At 44.5% G+C, this 19,472-nt stretch overlaps 1 protein-coding gene across 1 annotated transcript; it reads right to left on the bottom strand.

Moving 5' to 3' along the window:
- Positions 1 to 284: 284 nt before the first annotated feature.
- IRX2 (iroquois homeobox 2) lies at positions 285 to 6,121 on the bottom strand. The gene is made up of 5 exons (XM_032692259.1): positions 5,796 to 6,121; positions 3,567 to 3,972; positions 2,384 to 3,127; positions 1,574 to 1,641; positions 285 to 867 (listed from the first exon to the last, which is right to left on the bottom strand). Exons 1-4 carry the CDS (start codon positions 6,036 to 6,038, stop codon positions 1,598 to 1,600), a joined length of 1,437 nt encoding a protein of 478 aa, XP_032548150.1. The 5' UTR covers positions 6,039 to 6,121; the 3' UTR covers positions 285 to 867; positions 1,574 to 1,597.
- Positions 6,122 to 19,472: the final 13,351 nt, after the last annotated feature.

Below are 19,472 nucleotides of genomic sequence, written 5' to 3'. Positions count from 1 at the left end.
AGTTTATAGGAAACATGCATATATTCACATCACCCCCTCTACACATATTCATGTATATATACAAATGCCTATTTGCACCTATATGTGAATTTAAAGTTTAAGTATAATGGAACAACTCAGAAGGAATTAATTTATGCAAAGCATATCTTTGCAACGTGTTTAAATTGCTTACTCATTTTATGGTCTATACTCTACTGGTGAAATTAGAGCTTTCCTCATTTTCTAAATAATAAATTAATATTTTAAGGGAAATGAACGAAAAACACAATGTTGTTGCAGACTAGTCTGGTTTTATTTACAATTAGATATATAAATTAGTAAAGAATTCTTGTTAAACAACCGAGGATTGTATAACCATCAATGTTTCAAATAAAAACGGGGCAAAATTTATTTACAAAAAGTTCAGATTCCATTGCAATACAACTTGCATAAATTACTAGAAGCTTTATATCATTACAAAAATAAATATCAAATTTGTTTCCACTTTGTAAGGACTCAAGTTCTCCAATCACATCTTTATTATCTCTACTGTATACATCTTTTACAAATAATTTTACAATAAATCCTAGCACACCTATCGAATAGATACCGTGGCAATGAAGTGATCAATTCAAGATATCCTGAGAAAAACAGATCTGTTTTCAAAAGTCACACATACATTGGGGAAACTATACTATACCAGCAAACTTACATATGTCCAACAAAATTCTGGTTCAATAATTAGATTCTGAAGATTTAATAGTGCTCTGTGGTCTTCTTTTATACAGTGGCACCAGATGTGATCCGGATTTAGAGATTTGTTATATATATTAGCTCAGGGAGAGATGATGGCTTGCTGACTTTTTTCAAAGCAATTGTGACACCTACCTGTGGACCAAGGAAAAAACCAGATCATCCAAAAATCCTTGAATTACACTCTAACACCATTAAACGGCGGGGGGGGGGGAGGCGGGCAAGGAAGCAAGGCGAAAATTTTATTCATCTAATTTCTTTTAATGAAAAGAGGTAATTGAAAAATATCGGCAAGGAGTTTTGTTGCTGTTTTTTTAGCTCTAAATAGTGAAAGCATTCAGAGTGCCTTTGCTAGATAGGCAAGAGGCTAGTCACAGATAACATACCTTGCTTAGGATGCATGTTGGTCTCTAACAGTTGTTCCTTTTTATATTAAATATGCAGTCACTGCATGAAGCCCCACTCAGAATGTACAATTTTAGCTCTGCCACGTGAGCACGAGCACTTTGTTTTTAAATAAGAATACTTTCAAAGGTGTTTTGGGGTTTTTTTAAAGATTTCTTTCCATAACGTTTAAATAGTCCCTACGGCTTTGTCTTACACAAGCGAAGAGTATGCAAAGTGAGGGAACTGACTAACCTGACTTGAAAATTAAGACAAACCTGAGAAAGAAAAGTCGTAATAAGAGGTTTAAAAAAACAGCAGAAAAATAGTGTCTTACTTTGTAATCAGACTCGTAAGTAATGAAGCAATAAATTAACGTTAAGCAAGTCTAGAACTGTGCAGCATGTCTCAGACTTGATGCCAAATGATCAGTGTAATAGAAAATGTTCTCACTTACTTGCATTGCTGTGTGATTGCACTTCTATAGGTATGGTTGTACTCCTACTGTGCAGACTTCAGTGGGATCTGTCAAAATATAACCGTCAGTTAGTCACAGGACACAGCCAGCTAACTAGATTATACAGTCTGTGTAGGTCCCAACCCTCACTGGTGCAGAATTTGTAGCTAGGTCGTTTAAAAGGCTGGCCAATATTTCATAATTGCCTGTATCTCGAGTATTTTGCTAGAATAAGCTGACAACTATATTAGTGTAAAACTTTTTCAGAAAAACAAACAAACAAACAAAATAAACAAAAAAGCAAACAGTTAAAAAATGTCACGGTCCACGTAATTTCACGTCCAAGGTCAGCAATTATCTGAACTCAAAGCTGAAAAAACCCCGTGAGAATACTGGAAACAAAGAGAGCCAAACCAGTTTGTCAGGAAAAAAAAAAATTACAGGCAATGACACCAGTGCTCTCTGGATAGCTTTGCGTGTAGTTTTCCTTTTAAAAAGAATTTTTTTTTTGTTTAAATGACTTTTTAAAGCCGTGTCTGCAGCGTGTAAGACGTGTAAGACTGATCTAAGAGTCGCCTTTTACATTTCCTCTCTCGGTTTTTAGAGGTTGGTACTGATACGACGGCGACACGCCGTTTTTAATCCCCAGATTATATGAGTGCCCGTCTTCGCTCTGGCAGCGGTGGCAGTGCGCTCGCTGTTTTCTTCAGAGAAGGTTTCAGTATTTACAGTGCATAAGGGGACGTGTACTGGTCGGGGAAGGAGAACGAGGGAGAGGGGGGAAGAAAGAGGCAGAAACAAGTCACCTACCTTTCTTAGAGTCATAGCTAGAGGGCCTGTAATGTTGTTCTAGCTGGTTAGTGATCGTTTTCAAAGAGTCACTGCTCTGTTTGTGGACAGAGCTGGCGTTTAGGACAGTCTGACTTAGTCCCTCGTTTGAAGCCACTGCCGCGGAGTTGTATCTCAGGATTCCCTGGCTCTGGAGAGCATTAAAGTTCCCATAGTTTGTATAATTGCTATAAAAAGGTGAGGTGTAATAAATATGCCTCCCCAGGAGGGAGGAGGGGGAGTAGGCAGCGCTGTGCGGGACGGAGGCGGGGGTGGCCGAGGAGAGCGGGCCAGGCTGGCAGCCTTGGCCCAGGGTCTGACTCTTGAGGTCCGAGGTGGCGATTTCGGCCAGTGACCAGAGCTTGGGCTTGCTGGCCGGCGTCGGGGGGCCGGGGGAGGCTCGGGGGCCCAGCGCCGCCTTGCTGGCGCTGCGGGCGGCGTCGGCGTGCGGGTGGCCGAGGAGCGGGGCCTCCACGGCCTCCAGCGGCGAGGAGGTGGCGGGCTTGGCCGGTGGGTCGCGCTCCCCTCCGCCGCCGTCATCCTCCTCGATGTCCTCCTCGTCCTCCTCCTCCTCGTCCTCTTCCTCTTCCTCGATGTCCTCGTACTTGTCCTTGCACTCCGAGCCCGACTCGCAGAGGGGGTCTCCCGCTCGGCATGGCAGCTTCTCGCCGTCCGACTCCGCGGAGCAGGAGTGGTCCGTCAGGGAGTCGACTTGCAAGCTGATCCCTGCGGGGGCCCGCCGGGCACAGAGAGGCAGTCAGGAGAGGCGGCAAAACAGAGCAGGAGAGGGGCGAGCCAGGCCACCACCGCGCCACCGCGGTGGGCAGGCAGAGTGACTCTAGCCATCTTGGCCTTTTCCCATTCCGAGGATCATCCATCCCCACGGGCTGGGTCCGCCGCGGCATCCTCAGCACCTCCCCCCTTGCCCCCCTAAGATGCCGCCGTCCGCCGCGGCATCTCCGCCCGCCGCCCCCCGCCCGCCTCGGCCACCGGCACTGTGCGGCGACAAGCTCCCGAAGAAACCGGGGGAGACGGGACGAGAAAGGTTTGGGGGGCTCTTTTGTTGAACGCCGTGCCCCCTCCCCTATCGCTGCCCTGCTCCTGGGGGAACTCGACGGGGCGGGATGGGGCAACACCGCCGGGGCCGCGGTCACCCCGCGCCTACCTTCGTCCTCCGCGGAGGTTTCGTTGCTCTCGGGCATCTTCTCGGGACTCTCCTCCTTATTCCTCGGCCCCTCACCTTCATCGTCGTCCTCATCCTCGCTCTTGTTCCGCGGGGCCCAGGTCATCTTGTTTTCCTTCTTGAGTCGCCGGCGCGCGTTGGCGAACCAGGTGGAGACTTGAGTGAGGGTCATCTTGGTGATGATGGCCAGCATGATCTTTTCACCCTTGGTGGGGTAGGGGTTCTTGCGGTGTTCCTGCAGCCAGGCCTTCAGCGTGGCCGTGGCGTCGCGGGTGGCGTTTTTCCTGTACGCGGGGTCGTTGAGCTGGTAGGGGTAGGCAGGGCTGCCGTACGGGTGGTAGCTGATGGCTCCGGTCATCCCCGTCGTATGGGCATCGTAAGGGGAGCCCTAGACAGAACAAAACGGTGGGGTTGGCAATTTGTTATTGCTGATAGCCATTAGTGAGTTGTCAAGGCGAGATCGGCGGTTATATTTGTATTTCCCCGGGATGGTGTCTTGTATCCATATTCTATGAGGGGGAGAAGCAGCACCCAAAGGCCATTAAGTTACGATCCCCCCCCCCCCTTCCTCCGCCCAGTACACAGACACATGCGCTTAAAATCGGCGATGTTTTAATCTTTCTGACTAATTTCAGCTCCTCGTAATTGAACATTTCCCAATATAATTTTCGAACCGCGTAGACATTTTAAAGGCCCTACAGGTAGTGTCTTGATATCTACATTTCTCTCAAAGGTTCAAAAGATGTTTCCTTTTTAGCTATAGAAAATACAACAAAGCCGCCACTTAGCAATTCACTGCACTAATGCATTGCAAATCCAATTTGCAAATCAGAAGATATGCACCGTTTCGAATTGTTCAAATGCGATGTAATTAGCATTTTAATTCGCTCTTTAACGTTTAAATTGCGCTTATTTAAGTCTGCATAATGCAAGAAAAGTTAAAGATATCGCTAAGAAACTCGCTAACTTTCAGCATGTCTCTGAACCCCGCAGACCGGGGAGTCACAGACTCAACATCACCCAGTATCCCGCATAGTTCACAACCTCGCTGCAACTTCCAGCCACTCGCCTCCTGCTTCTCAGCAGGAAAAACAAGCGAGACCCTCAGATCTTTTATATCACCTCGAATAAAGACTGCACGACAATTTATGGACTGTATTTTACAGATGGAAAGCAAGTAGTTTCCCTGTCACTTTGCAGGGAAAGCAAACTACCCCGCTACCATCCTCTCCTAGGATAGCGACAGCGGCTCTTGTCTCAAATTCCGGGCACAAGTCTTTGTGTGTACGGACTAGATACGTGTCTGACTCTCTGTGTGCGTGTGTGTTTATAAAACTATATAACCATCTAGACGTGCAGTTTATTTATATTGTTTATGGTTTTATTTATATACTTTATGCACAGAATACACACAACACGCAATTACAAATGCTCCTTAAACTAATAAGAAGAAAGTGAAATCCGAAACTGCGGCCACTACAACCATCTTGGGCTTAAGCGAAGCTCACAGATCGCAAACAGATGCTCCTTTTCATTCCCAAAATCCAGTTAAACCATTAGCACAAAACACACTGAAAGTAAATAAAACCACACGGGGATAAAGCCCCCAGCGCCTCTAAACACCGACTTAAAAAGAAAGAGAAAAAGAGAGGGGAAAAAAAGGAAGAAAGAGAAAAAGAAGCCCTTCCCTGTGCTATCACAGTGAAAAGAATATATATATATTAAAAATAAAATAAAAAAGAGAAGAGAGAGTGGAGGACGGTAGACACACACATGGAAACCAGGGGGGAGAATGAAAGTCTCTAACCCAACTGAGTGAGACGATCCGTATTTCCTTAATCAAGGCGCCCTCCCGGCTTCTCAAACCGCGCGGAGAGCCCGGGACCCAGGCCCGCCGGCACCGCGCTTGGCTGGGTCGCGAAGCGGCGCCCCCGCCCCGGCCCCGGCCCCGGCCCCGGCCCCGGCCCCGGCCCGCCGCTCCGCTCCGCTCGCCTCCGTTCCGCTCCGCTCGGCCCCGGTCGGGTTGCAGGGCTGTACAGCGCGGTGCGCAGCCGGCGTCGGCGGCGCGGAGGAGGAGGCAGTGCGGGGCGCCCGTTTGTGCGGCGTGGTGTCGGGGTCTGATGGTGAGTGTGTGAGGAGAAAGGCTGAAGATGATGAGGATGAGAATGCGGATGCTAATGAAGAAGGAGAGGGTTTCTCTTCGGTAGTTACCATGTAGGAGGGGAATCCCGTGGCGGGGTCTGTGGAGTACTGGAGCGGGCTGGTGAAGCCTGTGGCCGCCGCCTGAGCGGTGAAAGCTGCCGATCCCGGGTAAGGGCTGAACGCCGATCCCGACGAAGACCTGGCCAGCTCCTCGCTCCTGGGGGCCGCCAGCGCCGACGCCCCGTACGCCGGGCAGGAGTACAGAGCCAGCGAGCCGGGGGGCTGGTAGAGGTAACCCTGAGGATAGGACATGGCTTGCACTGGCGTGCACAGGAGCAGGGAGGGGGCGAGGGTGACCGGCCCTGCTGCTGCCGCTGCTCCTGGCGCTGCTTTCGTGCTCTCCCTCTCTCCCGCCCGCCCTCCCGCTCCCTCCCTCCCTCTTTTTCCCTCCCTCCCTCCCTCCCTCTCTCTCTCTCTCTCTGTCTCTCCCCGGTTGGCTCTGTGCAGTTATGTAGAGAATCAGAGTTGTTTTATGCTCCCCCCCATGCGCACCAGATCAGAATAAAAACAAACAGGAGGGGGAAAAAAAAGGACACCCTCCCCCCCCCCAAAGGGCAAATTAATAGAGAGGCCAAAAAGGTATTCGGGAGGGGAAGGGCAACTGGGAGAGATGGGAGAGGAGAGGATTAATCGAAAGAGAGTGAGAAAGGGAAAGAAACAAAAGGGGAGAGGGGGAGCGAGAGAGAGGGAGAGAGAGAAGTGAGCCCCCGAAATCAAAAAAGTGGCTGCTGCATATGGAGTTCTCCCAGTCAGCCAGACAGATCCCAGAGCGCCTGCAAGTCTGTATTTTGGGGGAAGTATAGAGTCTGGAGTGAAGAGTTGAGGGAAGCAGCACTCGAGTTTCTGAGGGACATTGGGAAACAGAGCTGTCCGTCACCGCCGCTCATCTGCATAGCGCGGCGGGCCCGCCCCCTCCCGCTCCGGCCCCGGCTCCGTCTCCTCCCGCGGACGGCAGGCAGGCGGGCAACGAAGGCGGGCAGGCAACGAAAGCAGGCTTTGTAATGCAAGCCAGCCTCTCCGACTGCGAGCATGCTGCTGAAGCCAAGCGATGATACTGCTCATCAGCTCCTCTCCGGACTCACGGAGCCATGAATACTCTTTCGCACACTCTCCAGTACACCCCCTTTCTCCCTCGTTCTGTATCCACACGGAGAGCAGAAAGGCATGTGCATGGTAGATTTCTGCATCCCCTCACGCACTCGGCGAAAAGCTGTACGCACGCACACCCGTGTTAGATGTGTGCATTTGCACGCGTGTATGCGCGGAGGGCCAGGCGCGGGGGAACTGAGAAGTGCGCAAGGGGAGAGAGAGTACTTGGTAAAAGTACTGCCCTATATGGTAGGGAGAAGAGCAACTGCTCAAATCAGCAGACTCAGGATCGCTCTGTTCCTGGCAGCTAGAGTTTTACAGTTTTATAAGTTGCCACAAACAGTCAAGATCTAGTCATGGAACGCGTTTGCACATGAAGGGGGAAAAAAATCCCCTCATCTTTCTTTCATTTCTATTCTTCCTCGGCTGGAGCATGGAGAAGAGGCCTGAGTGACTCCTTTAAGGGGTCTAGCTGCCTTCTCCCCCCCTCCTCTTTCCCCCTTTTTGCAGATCAGATAAATCTCCTAGAATACGGCCTTGATGAAATTAATTTCTTCTGCCCCCTCCCTTCAGCCCTGGACACTATCAGCTTCGAGCCATTGGCAGCGCTGCTCCGGCCCGGGCGCGGGAGGGTGAGACGAAGGCACCGCTCTTCTCAGTGCAAGCATAAATACACACATATATGTGCACTTGCATTTATTTAATGATTAGTCAAGAGAGACCCTTCAAAAACAGGCGGTGAGCTGACCACATTGAAGCTCTGTCCTTTACCTCCCGGGATGAGGCACGGTGCCGACGGTCCCCTGTGTCCATGACCCCACCCCCGCGGTGGAGCCCAGGGCTCCCGTCCCCCAGCACTCCGACAGCCCCGGGGCACGGCGTTGGGCCCTGCCCATCCCACCGAACCGCTGCCGGGGCGCCGAGGAGTGCTAGGCCGCTCCGAGCACCCTGGTCCGCACCTGCGCCCCCCAGCGCCGCTGCTGTCCGTGCGGAACAGGATCAGGTCCTTCCAGCAGGTAGGGACGGGGCTGCAGGTGTGGAAGCCGCCGCACTTCCCACAAGCCCTTCATCTGCAACCTGCTGTGGCTGGTAAGCCCGTAATGGGCTCAACAAAATTGTTTAGGCACCCAAAAAATAAATACACCAAAACAACCAACCCCCCCCCCAACAACTTAATCAAACTGTGTTTTATTTTTCCAATTTATATGAATAAGTACTTGTTCCGTACATAACCAAATGAAGTCGCTTGAGGTTTACGGCCGAGTTCTTCGCGGAGTACCTCAAGTAGTGTCAGTCAGGTCAGACGGAGACCACGCCAGGGAATCGGTTGGCCACTGGCAGGAGGGGAGATGGCAGCAGCTGAAAAATTGCGGGTGTGCAGGGCAGCCTATTGTTAATCAATTAAACATGTAGCTGATAAAAAAAAAAAATACACTTGGAGAAGCTGTTTCAATAGCTTGGCGCGCGGGGAAAATGCCGTGCTGGAAATACGGTCAAGCCTCGGGACGTGTACAGTATCTGAAGCAGCTTTCAGTTTTCTTTTTCTATCTCAGTTTTTATTTCTTTCCTTTACTTTCCTCCTCTTCCGTGAAACCCATATACCAGCTTACCCCCGCCGCTATAAGCAGCAGTAGAGATCTGGCCACCAGACATACCGGATTAATTCTTATCCAAATCTATCAAGTGGCCTGTAGAAAAAGGCAATCCTTAAAAAAGCAGGTGAGGGGGAGGAGGTTAACACCAACAGGTATTTCTTGTCATTAGCTCCCGAATTCCTGATAAGAAAGTGATAAACAACTGGTAAACTCAGTGCAACAGCTTACAGAAAAGACATTTGCTTCCCTGCTTAGTGATTAATGCGCATATATTAAATAAAAATAGAAACTCTAAAAACAAGGGCTTTATATAAAACACATTCATATTTCAATATTTCTATGGAATAATCGATATCATGCGACTACATCTGAATAGTCAATTCCTGTGTTCCGCAGACCGATTTCTAAGTATATGAGCTCTGCTTCTGAACGGAGCAGCAGCTGGAGAGCCCAGAATGCAAAATTAATTATAACATTATAAAGTCATACATGAATCTCTCTAAGCCAACCTGCACGCCTTGCAAAATGTGCTATACTCCCTGCATTTTTATTTGGGAAGCTGTCCTTTTTCCAGCAGAAGTGGTGTTTATCTTCGTGAATTGATTGCCTTTAGTTCCTCCTCTTTAATAATTAGTGGAACAATACAGATTGGGAATACAATGGCCGTTGTGTTTACATTATAACAGGGGATTAATGCTATTAAGTGAGTGTTACAGTTATGACCTGGGAAGAGCACTTAAATAAATACCGTGATCCCAGGAGAACTGATGTAATTCAGTTCAGAGTGTGTGTAGATACGCACAGACACACACGCACACACGAGAGATACAAATCTCCATACATATCTACACGCATAGACATATGTTATACACGTTAAGTGTACGTGGCCGTCCGTGTAAAATGTAGGTGCTGGTTTTGCCTCCATCTGCACGCCTTTCGTCTATGGGAATATATTTTTCTGATTTTGGTGTAAGGAATGTTTAAATCAGGGACATTACTCCCCTTCCTCCAGTCACATAGAGCAACAGATTATATTTCCGATGTTTTAATTTATGCAGTCCAAAAATATTGTTTTATATACAGAAAGAGGGTTAATTTCACAATCAGAGATTAATGGAGTAAAACATTATCATTTCAAAGACAAGTTTTTGCGTTGATTTGATTTGCATAATTTTTGTATGGCTTCAGAAAGGAATGGATTTAGCCACTGCAAGGAGCCGGTATGCATTTTATTACGAGTACACGACTAATTTGACTCTGCACAATGTGGATAACGAATAGCTACTGGGGTCATTTAAATATAGCTGGCGAAGGCTTTGTGACACACAAACCAGAAAACCGTGTCAATAACGTTTCTACACAGTGATCAGTGTACGTGTCTCTATTCAACTTCTTCTCGGAGTTATCTCTGTTTGATTTGAATGCCTTTCGCAGGGAAGAGGTTTTTCATTTGCCTGGCTCCACCGCCGAAATCTAATTTTCCCATAGTCCTACCCGTTACTAATACAAAGCCGTCTAACTTGCACTGTTAAACACCAGAATAGTATTACATGCACTTTTTATTGGTAGTAACTGTGGCAAATTAACATGCCTACCCAGAGACATTAAGACTTTACATACTGCGTTTTTTTATTTTAATAATCTATTCATTAGTTCAGAGTTTACCTTTCCCAGATTTTAAGCGGCGATGTCGCCTTGTCTTCTTTAAATCAGTTTGCTCCAGCAGAACTAAGAAGGTAGTATAGAGAAACCCCCTCGCCCTGCTATCGCTCATTGCTGTCCTGGGAGACAAGGTTTTGCGTTTTGTCATTTATCAGCTACATTTCCTTGCACTAGTGACAGAGACTGAAGTTTTCGGGCGGGTGAAGTTGAAAGCCCCGTCTGTGGGGACGGGACTCCTGCTTCCTCTGCCTGGTGCTCGGGCGCCTGCCCGGAGGCCATTCACTCCGGACCACGCTCCCGTCGGTTTTACACAAGTAAAAAAGAAGAAGAAGACGACGAATAAAATTAAAATATAAGCCTCATTGGGGTGAAGGAGAGGTTTCCCTCCCCGGGAGGGCTCTCTGCGGCCCGGAGAGGCGCACACGCCTGTCACCCGCACAATGCCAATTGCCCAATTGTCGTGACACCGGTCACAGCAACTTTTCAAGCAGAGCAAAGTGGAACTTGGTGGGGTTTGGAGATGTAACACAATGCGCAGCTGAAACAGTTTCCTGTGACATAACCACACAATGGTCTGGGAATGCTTTCTCCTTTCGCTCATGAAATGGGGGACCGCCACCATCTCCCGGAGACAACGACGTCAAATAATAGACCATTGTATTTAAAAATAACAAATGACACACGCGTACTGTGCAAGCGGAGTTGTCCGGTTTTCTAGTAAAAGAAACCCAGTTTATAAGACTTTTTCTGAGCGAGGTGCTTTGCAAAAGCGACCTGTGAGAACGGGGTGAGACGGGGTGAGCTGGGCGAACCGTTCTGCCTGGGAGCTGCTCAGGGGGGTTAAAGTGAAGAGCGGTGAAAACAGCAAATGAGAAAGGAAAAGAAAGAAGTTTTCTTTGCCCGTCGTCGGGATAAGATCGTTAGTTCAAGCCGCGTGTGGGAGGGGGCGCTGTGGCAATGAATTCTCCAGTGCTCCCGAGCACTTGCCGCGGATTGTTTAGGGAAGCTCCTTCCCTGAGGTTTCTTTTAATATTTCAGTCGTTACTTTTATTAACAATGTTATCTAACGGTCTCCCATAATACCTGCACCAAAAGGTGGACTATTCGCGTGAGTTATAGTCGCTTCTTTCCCCCTTATCCCAATTTTCTTTCTTCCTATTTTTCTTCCTTTTCAGTTCAGCAAGAGCCCATAGTGTATTTTATTTTTAAAATACATTGCAAGAAGGGTCTACCCAGGGGAACGCCGAGAATTTAGACGACTCTTTATAAGACGCAAAAGCACACAAATAGACAAATATGACACATACCCCCTGTTTGCCGCTTCTTATTGAAAAAAAAAAAATTCTCCAGAGCTGCTGTGGCTTCGACAATTTGCAGTAATAACGGGCCGAGTCTTTAACAGGATTTACCTTTCTCCTTTTGAGACGTTATTAGGGGAAATGTTTTAAAATGTAAATAAAACTAAAGCGGATCTCTAAAAAGCAGATCTGAGGATTAGAAAAGTTGCTTCCCTTATGTCACACTGTTATTAAGATTGTTAGTAATTTTCTGCCTAGGGTAATATAAGCAAATATGTATCCGTAAGTATAAGATAAAAGAACTCCAAAGCTTTCCTGGAGCCTGCTATTTTCAGTTGAACGGCAGACAGTGTTTCTCAGGGAGAAAACAAGTGTACGATCCACAGGTGGCATAGGTCATCCTTCTTAAGGGGGAAAAAAAACCCAAACAAAAACACCAAAAAAACCCCAAACCCAAAATATCACACCATTTAGTTTTTGAACGATCTGTCGAGTAATTCAGGCGGTGGGGGACAGAGGTGCGGAGGTCCCGCCACTCGCTTCGAGGGGCTCGGAGCTGCCGCCGCTCCCTGCGGAGCGTCCGGGGCGGGCTCCGCCTGCGCGGAGCCGCGGCCGCTTCTTGCAGCGCCTCGGATCGGCTTCGGTGCGAGCGGCACGGAGCAGCCCGTGACAGGCTAAGCTGGGCCACTCCGCTCTATTGGCAGGAGGGAGGGAAGGTATGAAGGCGGGCTGGCCTCTGAAGCTGCGGGAAGGGCCGGCGGGGGGAATTAAAGGGCTGGCTCGGCCTCCCCGCCCTCCCTTCCTCCCCCCGTTGCCCGTGGAAAAAGCGTTCTCAATCGCCCATTCTCCATCCCCAGCCCCGCGGGAGGCAGGCAGGCAGTGTCACGTTTTTGCCTCTGCGTTTCTGGGCCAGAGCGCCTCGGGAAGGCTTCAGCGCCTGGTGCACTTGCGAAGTGGGTGATGGACAGAGCAAAGGAAAAGTAGGACGATTTAGCTGACGGGTTGCTTTATTTTAAGGGCTCACGTTAAAATGGATTCTTTGGCAAAGGAATAATCAACAAGTAGGTTTGGGCACTTTTTGGGTAGGCAGGCTCCTGGGAGTGCTTCACTCGGAGTAGATGTGTATAAATGGAGTTCTACCGGCTCTTCCTCTTACTTGTGCCAGGGTTAAAATTGTTTTCGGTAATTTTGAAGTCAGTCTGCCTTTCCCCTTCTTGTAATTGCCATCATCTGTTTGATCACCGCTTTTAACACTAGAGAGCACCTGCTCGCCTGCTTTGTGCTTTTCTCTCATTCATTGTTACGTTCATTCACCTCCATGTGTGTGTACGTTTATCTGTAGCCTTCATTTGAAGACCCAGAAACACATCAAGTCTTCCCACACTCCCAAAACAGAAAGTTCTACTCTCTACATTAAATAGCCTTCATGAATGATGAGACCTCTTTATATCCATGTAAAACTAGGTGGTTTCCTTTCTCAGAACAGTCAACTGTCCCCATTGTGTGTTGCCATTCGAGGTTGCTGGTATGTTTCCAAAAGTAGACAGAAAAAGATGACAAAAAACGTGTCATCATACTCAAGCAAACCACTACATCTTCATGTACTTAGCAATATGAGGTATTAAAACAAAATCTATTTAAAACTGATTCATAGTTCGCAAATATTCAGGAAGCTTTATGATAATTTTGAATTTTCTTCTATTAATGGAAGAGTCAAGGGTAAGTGAATTTTTTAGTTTCATAACATTTAAATTGATATTTCCTTTAAGTCAATATTGAACTTCCAGTGTTCATTACATTTAGTACATTTAGTAAGGAATTACTTCAAAAATTTTCTTCCTTTCCTTTCCTTTCCTTTCCTTTCCTTTCCTTTCCTTTCCTTTCCTTTCCTTTCCTTTCCTTTCCTTTCCTTTCCTTTCCTTTCCTTTCCTTTCCTTTCCTTTCCTTTCCTTTCCTTTCCTTTCCTTTCCTTTCCTTTCCTTTCCTTTCCTTTCCTTTCCTTTCCTTTCCTTTCCTTTCCTTTCCTTTCCTTTCCTTTCCTTTCCTTTCCTTTCCTTTCCTTTCCTTTCCTTTCCTTTCCTTTCCTTTCCTTTCCTTTCCTTTCCTTTCCTTTCCTTTCCTTTCCTTTCCTTTCCTTTTTTCATCCTTTGTCCTGTCCCTTTCCCCTCCCTGCCCTCCCCCCCCACCTTCCCAGCTGTACCCAAGTCAGTATTTGAATTTGGAGGGGGAAGGTTCTTCATAGTACTAGTTCCCCATATATAAATGTTAAACAAGAACCCCCCCAAACACTGCTTTGAATAGTTACAAGCAAAACCTCACATAATGCTATTTCTAACTCCTTAAAAAATGCTATCTACATTTACTCGTGGTGTCACTGTTTTTCTGGCCTTTGTAGTAATGGTAGACTGCCTGTTGAGCCCAGTTTACAGCCTTCCTTCATATCACGTACAGGAAGGGCAGACTGACCATCTGGCCTCTAGCTTTCCAACCTAGAACTGTGCAGATTTGAAGTTACTTTTGTCTGGGAAAGGCTGGTCACCATTTTATCAATGAGAAATCTAAACACGCGCACATTTGTCCTCATACATCTGACCCATTTCCATCATCAGGGCACAGAATGAAAATTCACAGAAAAGCTTTGATTCCTTCTGGTACCAACATGGCTTTAAGAATGACATGAACTGTTGACTTTGTTCTGTGCTTGGGTATGCTCAGCACAACAGTGGGATCTTGTTATAGCTAAAATACTGCATACAGGCTGAATCTTCATTCTAGAGGAGGTTTGGAGAGATTGTATTGTTTTGCTTGTAATAAGACAGCTGAAAAAAAAAGCTTGACAGAGGTCACAGATCTTCTAAAACATCTATGTTTAATTAATGCCAACACAAACTAATCAACAGATTTGATTCAGTTTTCAGAAAGACATTTTATGTTTGAAGTGTAGATTCCAGGAATTGGAAAGAACAATCTCCTCATGCTTATCAAGAGACAATGAATTCTGTTTTATGCAGCCCAGACTTAAAACATATGACCTTTTAATATATCTCTAAAAGGCAAATAGTGAAATGATCCTTTTTTCTTTTCTTGGATGTTCCCCAATTGTTAATTAGTGAAGTCTTAGAAAGTTGTGACTCCTCCGCACTTTTGAACGTGGATTTTTGAAATTTGTTGAGAATTATTTGATTTCATTTTCTCAAACACTAGAGGTATGCAATGTTTAAATTTTATTTTGCATACAAATATACCACCTGACTTTTTCCTCTGGGACCCATTGGTGGAGTCCAAGCAAATGAAAGATCGGAAGTGATAAGGGTGGGAATAAAAACCCAAACTAATTAACCAGCGGCCTCCACTATGTCATATTGTATCAAATAATCTGGGATCATCACAGTTAGTATATTGTCCTGGTCTTTTAGTTTTTAAAGCTGTTGGAGTCCCAAAACAAAAGTAAACCAAAAGTTTCTGCCTTTCTGTCACTCTTTCCTCCCCTGTAGCTACTCCTTTACTTAGTTGAGATTTTCTAAAAAGTAATGGTGTGCCAGACACATCATGACTTGGCAATGATGGACTTGCCTTTGTGACATTCAAAGGGAGTAATCTCACCAGAAGAACTTTATGAGCTGTTTCTTATTGTTTGAACTCCAGTTCAATAATCAGACATGTCAAGTATCCTCCAATATAGGTTAGTGAGATTTCTTTATAAACTAACAAATCTTAATGTTGTTAATACACTGACTTAAGAAGTTGTTCAGCACTGCTCTTATAAGAATGTATAAGGTTTTGGCTTTGCACAAACACAGTTAACATGACATACGCTTTTGTAAATCAGTTAGTTTCTTTTTAATTTTGTTTTGTTCTAACACTTTTTGTGCTTCAGTTGAATTTATGACCCTTATCAGATTTATGAAGTCTATCCACTAAAAATATTTCCAAGAACTTGATTAAAATTGTGATTAAAGAGAAGAAACCTTTGTCAAAAGTATGGGATACAAAGGGATCTTTTCCTTGTAAATATGCTTTTTTCAAATATGCAACTGAAAAAAGAAACACTACATTTAATATGGTGCAAATTTTTTTATTTGCTCGTTCTTATTTTACCTGATTAAAGGAATTGTCTCTTTAGGCTCTCAAAAAAAATTTTGCTTAAAAAAATTGTTAGTCCACTAACACTTGAAACTGATTTATGACTTTTACTCGGGACTAGTCTTTTATTGGACTTACTTGCTTCTGCCCTTTTCCACTTAAGGTGGCCATGTTCTGTCTACCAGACCTACTTTTTTTAAAGTCACCACACAGTATTTTGTCAAAGGAACATGTGACCCATGATTGCTTCTTAGTTTTCAGACTTGCAAAAACATTCATAGGAAAACTCAATGAAGTTTTTTAAAAAAAAGAAATAAATTGTTCTTTCATTAACGTTCAAGATTACTCTTTTATATTATGTAGGAGGTCAAGACTTCATAATACGAGGTGCAGCACAAAAGCACAAAAAAAAAAGACAGCTCCTAACCTACACGGTAAATAGGACACATATATACAAATACCACTGAGGAGGTATTAATGCTAACAGACTTTTACAGATCTGTTAGTAAATTTAGAAATATAAATTATGTTTTTAAACTGAAGATTTTAAGCGTAAGTTACATCAGATGACAGGCACAGAAGAATCAAAGAAAATATTAAGAAGTGAAAGACTATGGAAACAACTGACTTTTCTAGTCAAGAGGCAGGACCAAGAGCACAGCAGGACTGGACTAGTAGAGGTAACCACCAAGTGTACACACAGTGTGAAACTTTGCACAGAATGACCCACGAGACAAAGCAAATTAGGGACTTCTCCTAAGTCCACTGTGCCTATACCTTGTGTTACTGCTCTTGCTGGCAATTTGCTGTTCCCTCTCAAAAAGGCATAAAGACTTCTCTTTTACATGGGTATAGATTCAACTGAAAGAGGACAGGGTGCTAACTATCTCGCTGTAGGATGTCATCAAGTAAACATTGTCACTGTAATTGCACTCAGACCTGAATTCCTCATCGTTTAGCCTGGTACCACAAGAAAATTCAGTAAAGCACACAAAAGCAGCAGCAGTAAGACTGTTCTTTTCACTACTTGTATTAAAAATGCATTAAGAATTATTTCTTTCATGCAGCATTTGAATTTAATTTATTTAATTTTTCATTTTCTATTATTGATATTTGTATCAAAGCTCATTTAAATTAAATTAGTTACTTAGAGTACTTCGGAGCTGAGCACTTGATTTTTCTTGGTTCTTTAAAACACGCCTGGGGGTCAACAGCAACATTAGAGGAAATTCAGCTGAGGGACCAAAGGTTGGATTACACACCAAGAGAACCATCAAATCATGGAATGGTTTGGATTGGAAGGGTCCTTAAAGATCATCTAGTTCCAAGTCCCCTGCCATGGTCAGGGACACCTTCCACTAGACCAGGTTGCTCAAAGCCCCATCCAACCCATCCAACACTTACAGAAATGGGGCAGCCACAACTTAGAGAAGTTATATTGTTACTTTGGCTCACATACTTAAGTATTCTATACTTTTAAACACTATGTTTTTATTGAGCTTCACAATTAAAAACTCATTTTCTATTGTACAAGTTATTCTGTTTCTAGATTTTGGCAGACTAATATAGAAAGGTTCTATCAAATAAGATAAATATAATGAAAAATAGTTTCAAGCATTAGTGCACACCCTGTTTCACCTTAGAAGCTGTATATAAAATGTAACATTCACATTAAATTTTGGGATAAAGCTCAAGAACAATACACAAATAGAGTGCACTTCACAAATCAGCAACGTGTGCTTTCTGGGTCAGCACTTGGGGCTCCAGGTAAGCATGTCAGGACAAAACCTGATTCAGCTCACACCCCCTTAACTTCCATTTGGCAAAATTAATTTCCTGTGGAAGTATGAAGGAAACTGTGAAGATCTCTGTCCAGCCTGGATGACCAGGGGTTCAAGCCCATAGGCTGCACTTTGGAGGCCACTTTCTCCACTGTGTAGACTCAAACGGTTGTGTGCCACGGACACTGTCTCATGGGCATATCTCCCACAGACACATACAGGGATCACAGAACCGCCATTTGAATTATCTAGCTGGGGAAGCTGGTATGATGACAGGTCAGAAGCAAAATACCACAAAGAGTAAATTCCTGTGGTTAAGATCCATCTGAAGAAGCTTCACCGGCAGCTTGGCCTTGATATTTGGTAGTATTTTGGCATTGCTTCAAGAAGACTTCTGGGCCTCAAAGACATTTTCAAAGTTGTTTCAAATAGTTGTTCTCTCAGAGAACAGCTATGTTGCAAATTGTATTTTACTGTAAAGGTTATTCTGGGAAATTCAGGGCTGAGAATTCTTACTTTAGCACCAAGAAAATTGGTTGAAATGCTAATTAAAAACAGAATTATAAAAAAACCCAGCTGAAAATAATATGATGGAGACAGATCACCATGGCTTCCATAAAAGAAATCTGTGCCTCTGTTAGCTATTCATGTTCTTTGTTCACATTAATTGTTGGGTGTGATAACAAAAAAGTGAATACAAGAAGATTGAAACACATGATTTATTTGGACTTTCACAAAATATGATAAAGTTCATCCTGTAAATCTCATGAAAGAGCTAGGTTTGGTAAATAGACGTTGACTTTCTTATCTTTTTCAGATAAAAAAATAAAAAAGGAAAATAATATTGATTTAGCGAAAGGAAGATTTGTCTTCCAGAGAAACAGTGGAAAAACCAGAAGTCCCCCATATGAATTCATCAGCATCAGAAGACTCAGTCAATTAGGAACAGAGCAAATACTTTTTATCTCAGGGACACCAAAATTATTTTACCTAGTTTCTTTTCCAGCATCTTTATATCTGCTGTGGTTCACATTCATCCAGCATTACTAAACAGGGACAGCATAAACCCATGTTGACACACTCACACAGCATTTTTCCCTGTGATCTAGAATGGTGCTTACCTGGTAGTTTGGGAGCCTGCGTAGATTCAAAAGCAAAGTAACTCTGCTCCTGAGGTGTGATACTAAAACTAATAAACTCAGCTGACAGCTGAAGATGGGGCATCTGTATGGCACAGCAGCAGGCCATATGGCTTAGCATTTCAGGTCAGCATTAGCTCAAGGCGTTCTTCCTCCAGATCAGTTTGATGTGCTTGTACATTTCTGGGAGGTCTGGGAATGTGTGAAAATACTTTGTTGGCTCTGTTTGTCCTAAAGGCCCCAAGTTTTCCTTTTCTGCTTAACCTCTCAGATCTTCCTCTTATTTAGGAGAGTCCTTATTCTGCAAAGGGAGTGTTGCATATCTTCACCTTGTCCTGAAAATAATTATGTTTCTTAAATAATTGAAATGCAGTAGTGATGATGACTCTGGCTTTGTTTCCTCTCTAAATTCCAAATGAGAAACTTTCATCATGCTTATGAAATTCTACAGAATAAAAACTGCCAAAATATATTGAGGCTCTCTGTAAAACAAGTTTTTAAAATCAGTGTATCTGAAGTGATCAGGTGAGAGTCCCAGCTAACATAATTTAGTTTATGAATAAGGAGACAACTTCTTCTAGCAGAGACTTTGACCCGTAAATATTCTGGGGAGGAATTTGTGTGGAAATCACAGGAAGTTTTGTCCTGGAATGTCTGGTACACAGGCATCTAAGAAGGACTGGGCAAAAGGAAAGAAGGAATGTAAAAGAAAATGCAAAATAATAAAGAACAACAAAAAACATTCATGACATATCTGTTTTCAATTTTTATTCTTAACAGGGTTTCTGGTAGGCTATTCTGGTTAAGACTAAACGAACTCTTTGGGACAACTTCTGGTCTGTACGGCCATAAAAAGTTCAGTGCTTACATGCCTTTTAGCTTTTAGTGTTTGCTTGTTTGTGGAGCTGAATTTTTCAACTGATTTTTTTTTTCCAATGGAAGCAGAGATAAACCCAAAATTTTACAAAACTGTGTTAATTTTATTGAGTGCTTCACTTTGAAAAGAGTATTGTACTTTTTTTAAAGAATCAAATATTTC

Source organism: Chiroxiphia lanceolata, chromosome 1 (genome assembly GCF_009829145.1).
Source record: "Chiroxiphia lanceolata isolate bChiLan1 chromosome 1, bChiLan1.pri, whole genome shotgun sequence".
Classification (NCBI taxonomy): domain Eukaryota; kingdom Metazoa; phylum Chordata; class Aves; order Passeriformes; family Pipridae; genus Chiroxiphia; species Chiroxiphia lanceolata.
Note: the sequence above shows the minus strand (reverse complement) of the source record. Positions and strands in the feature narration are given on the sequence as shown.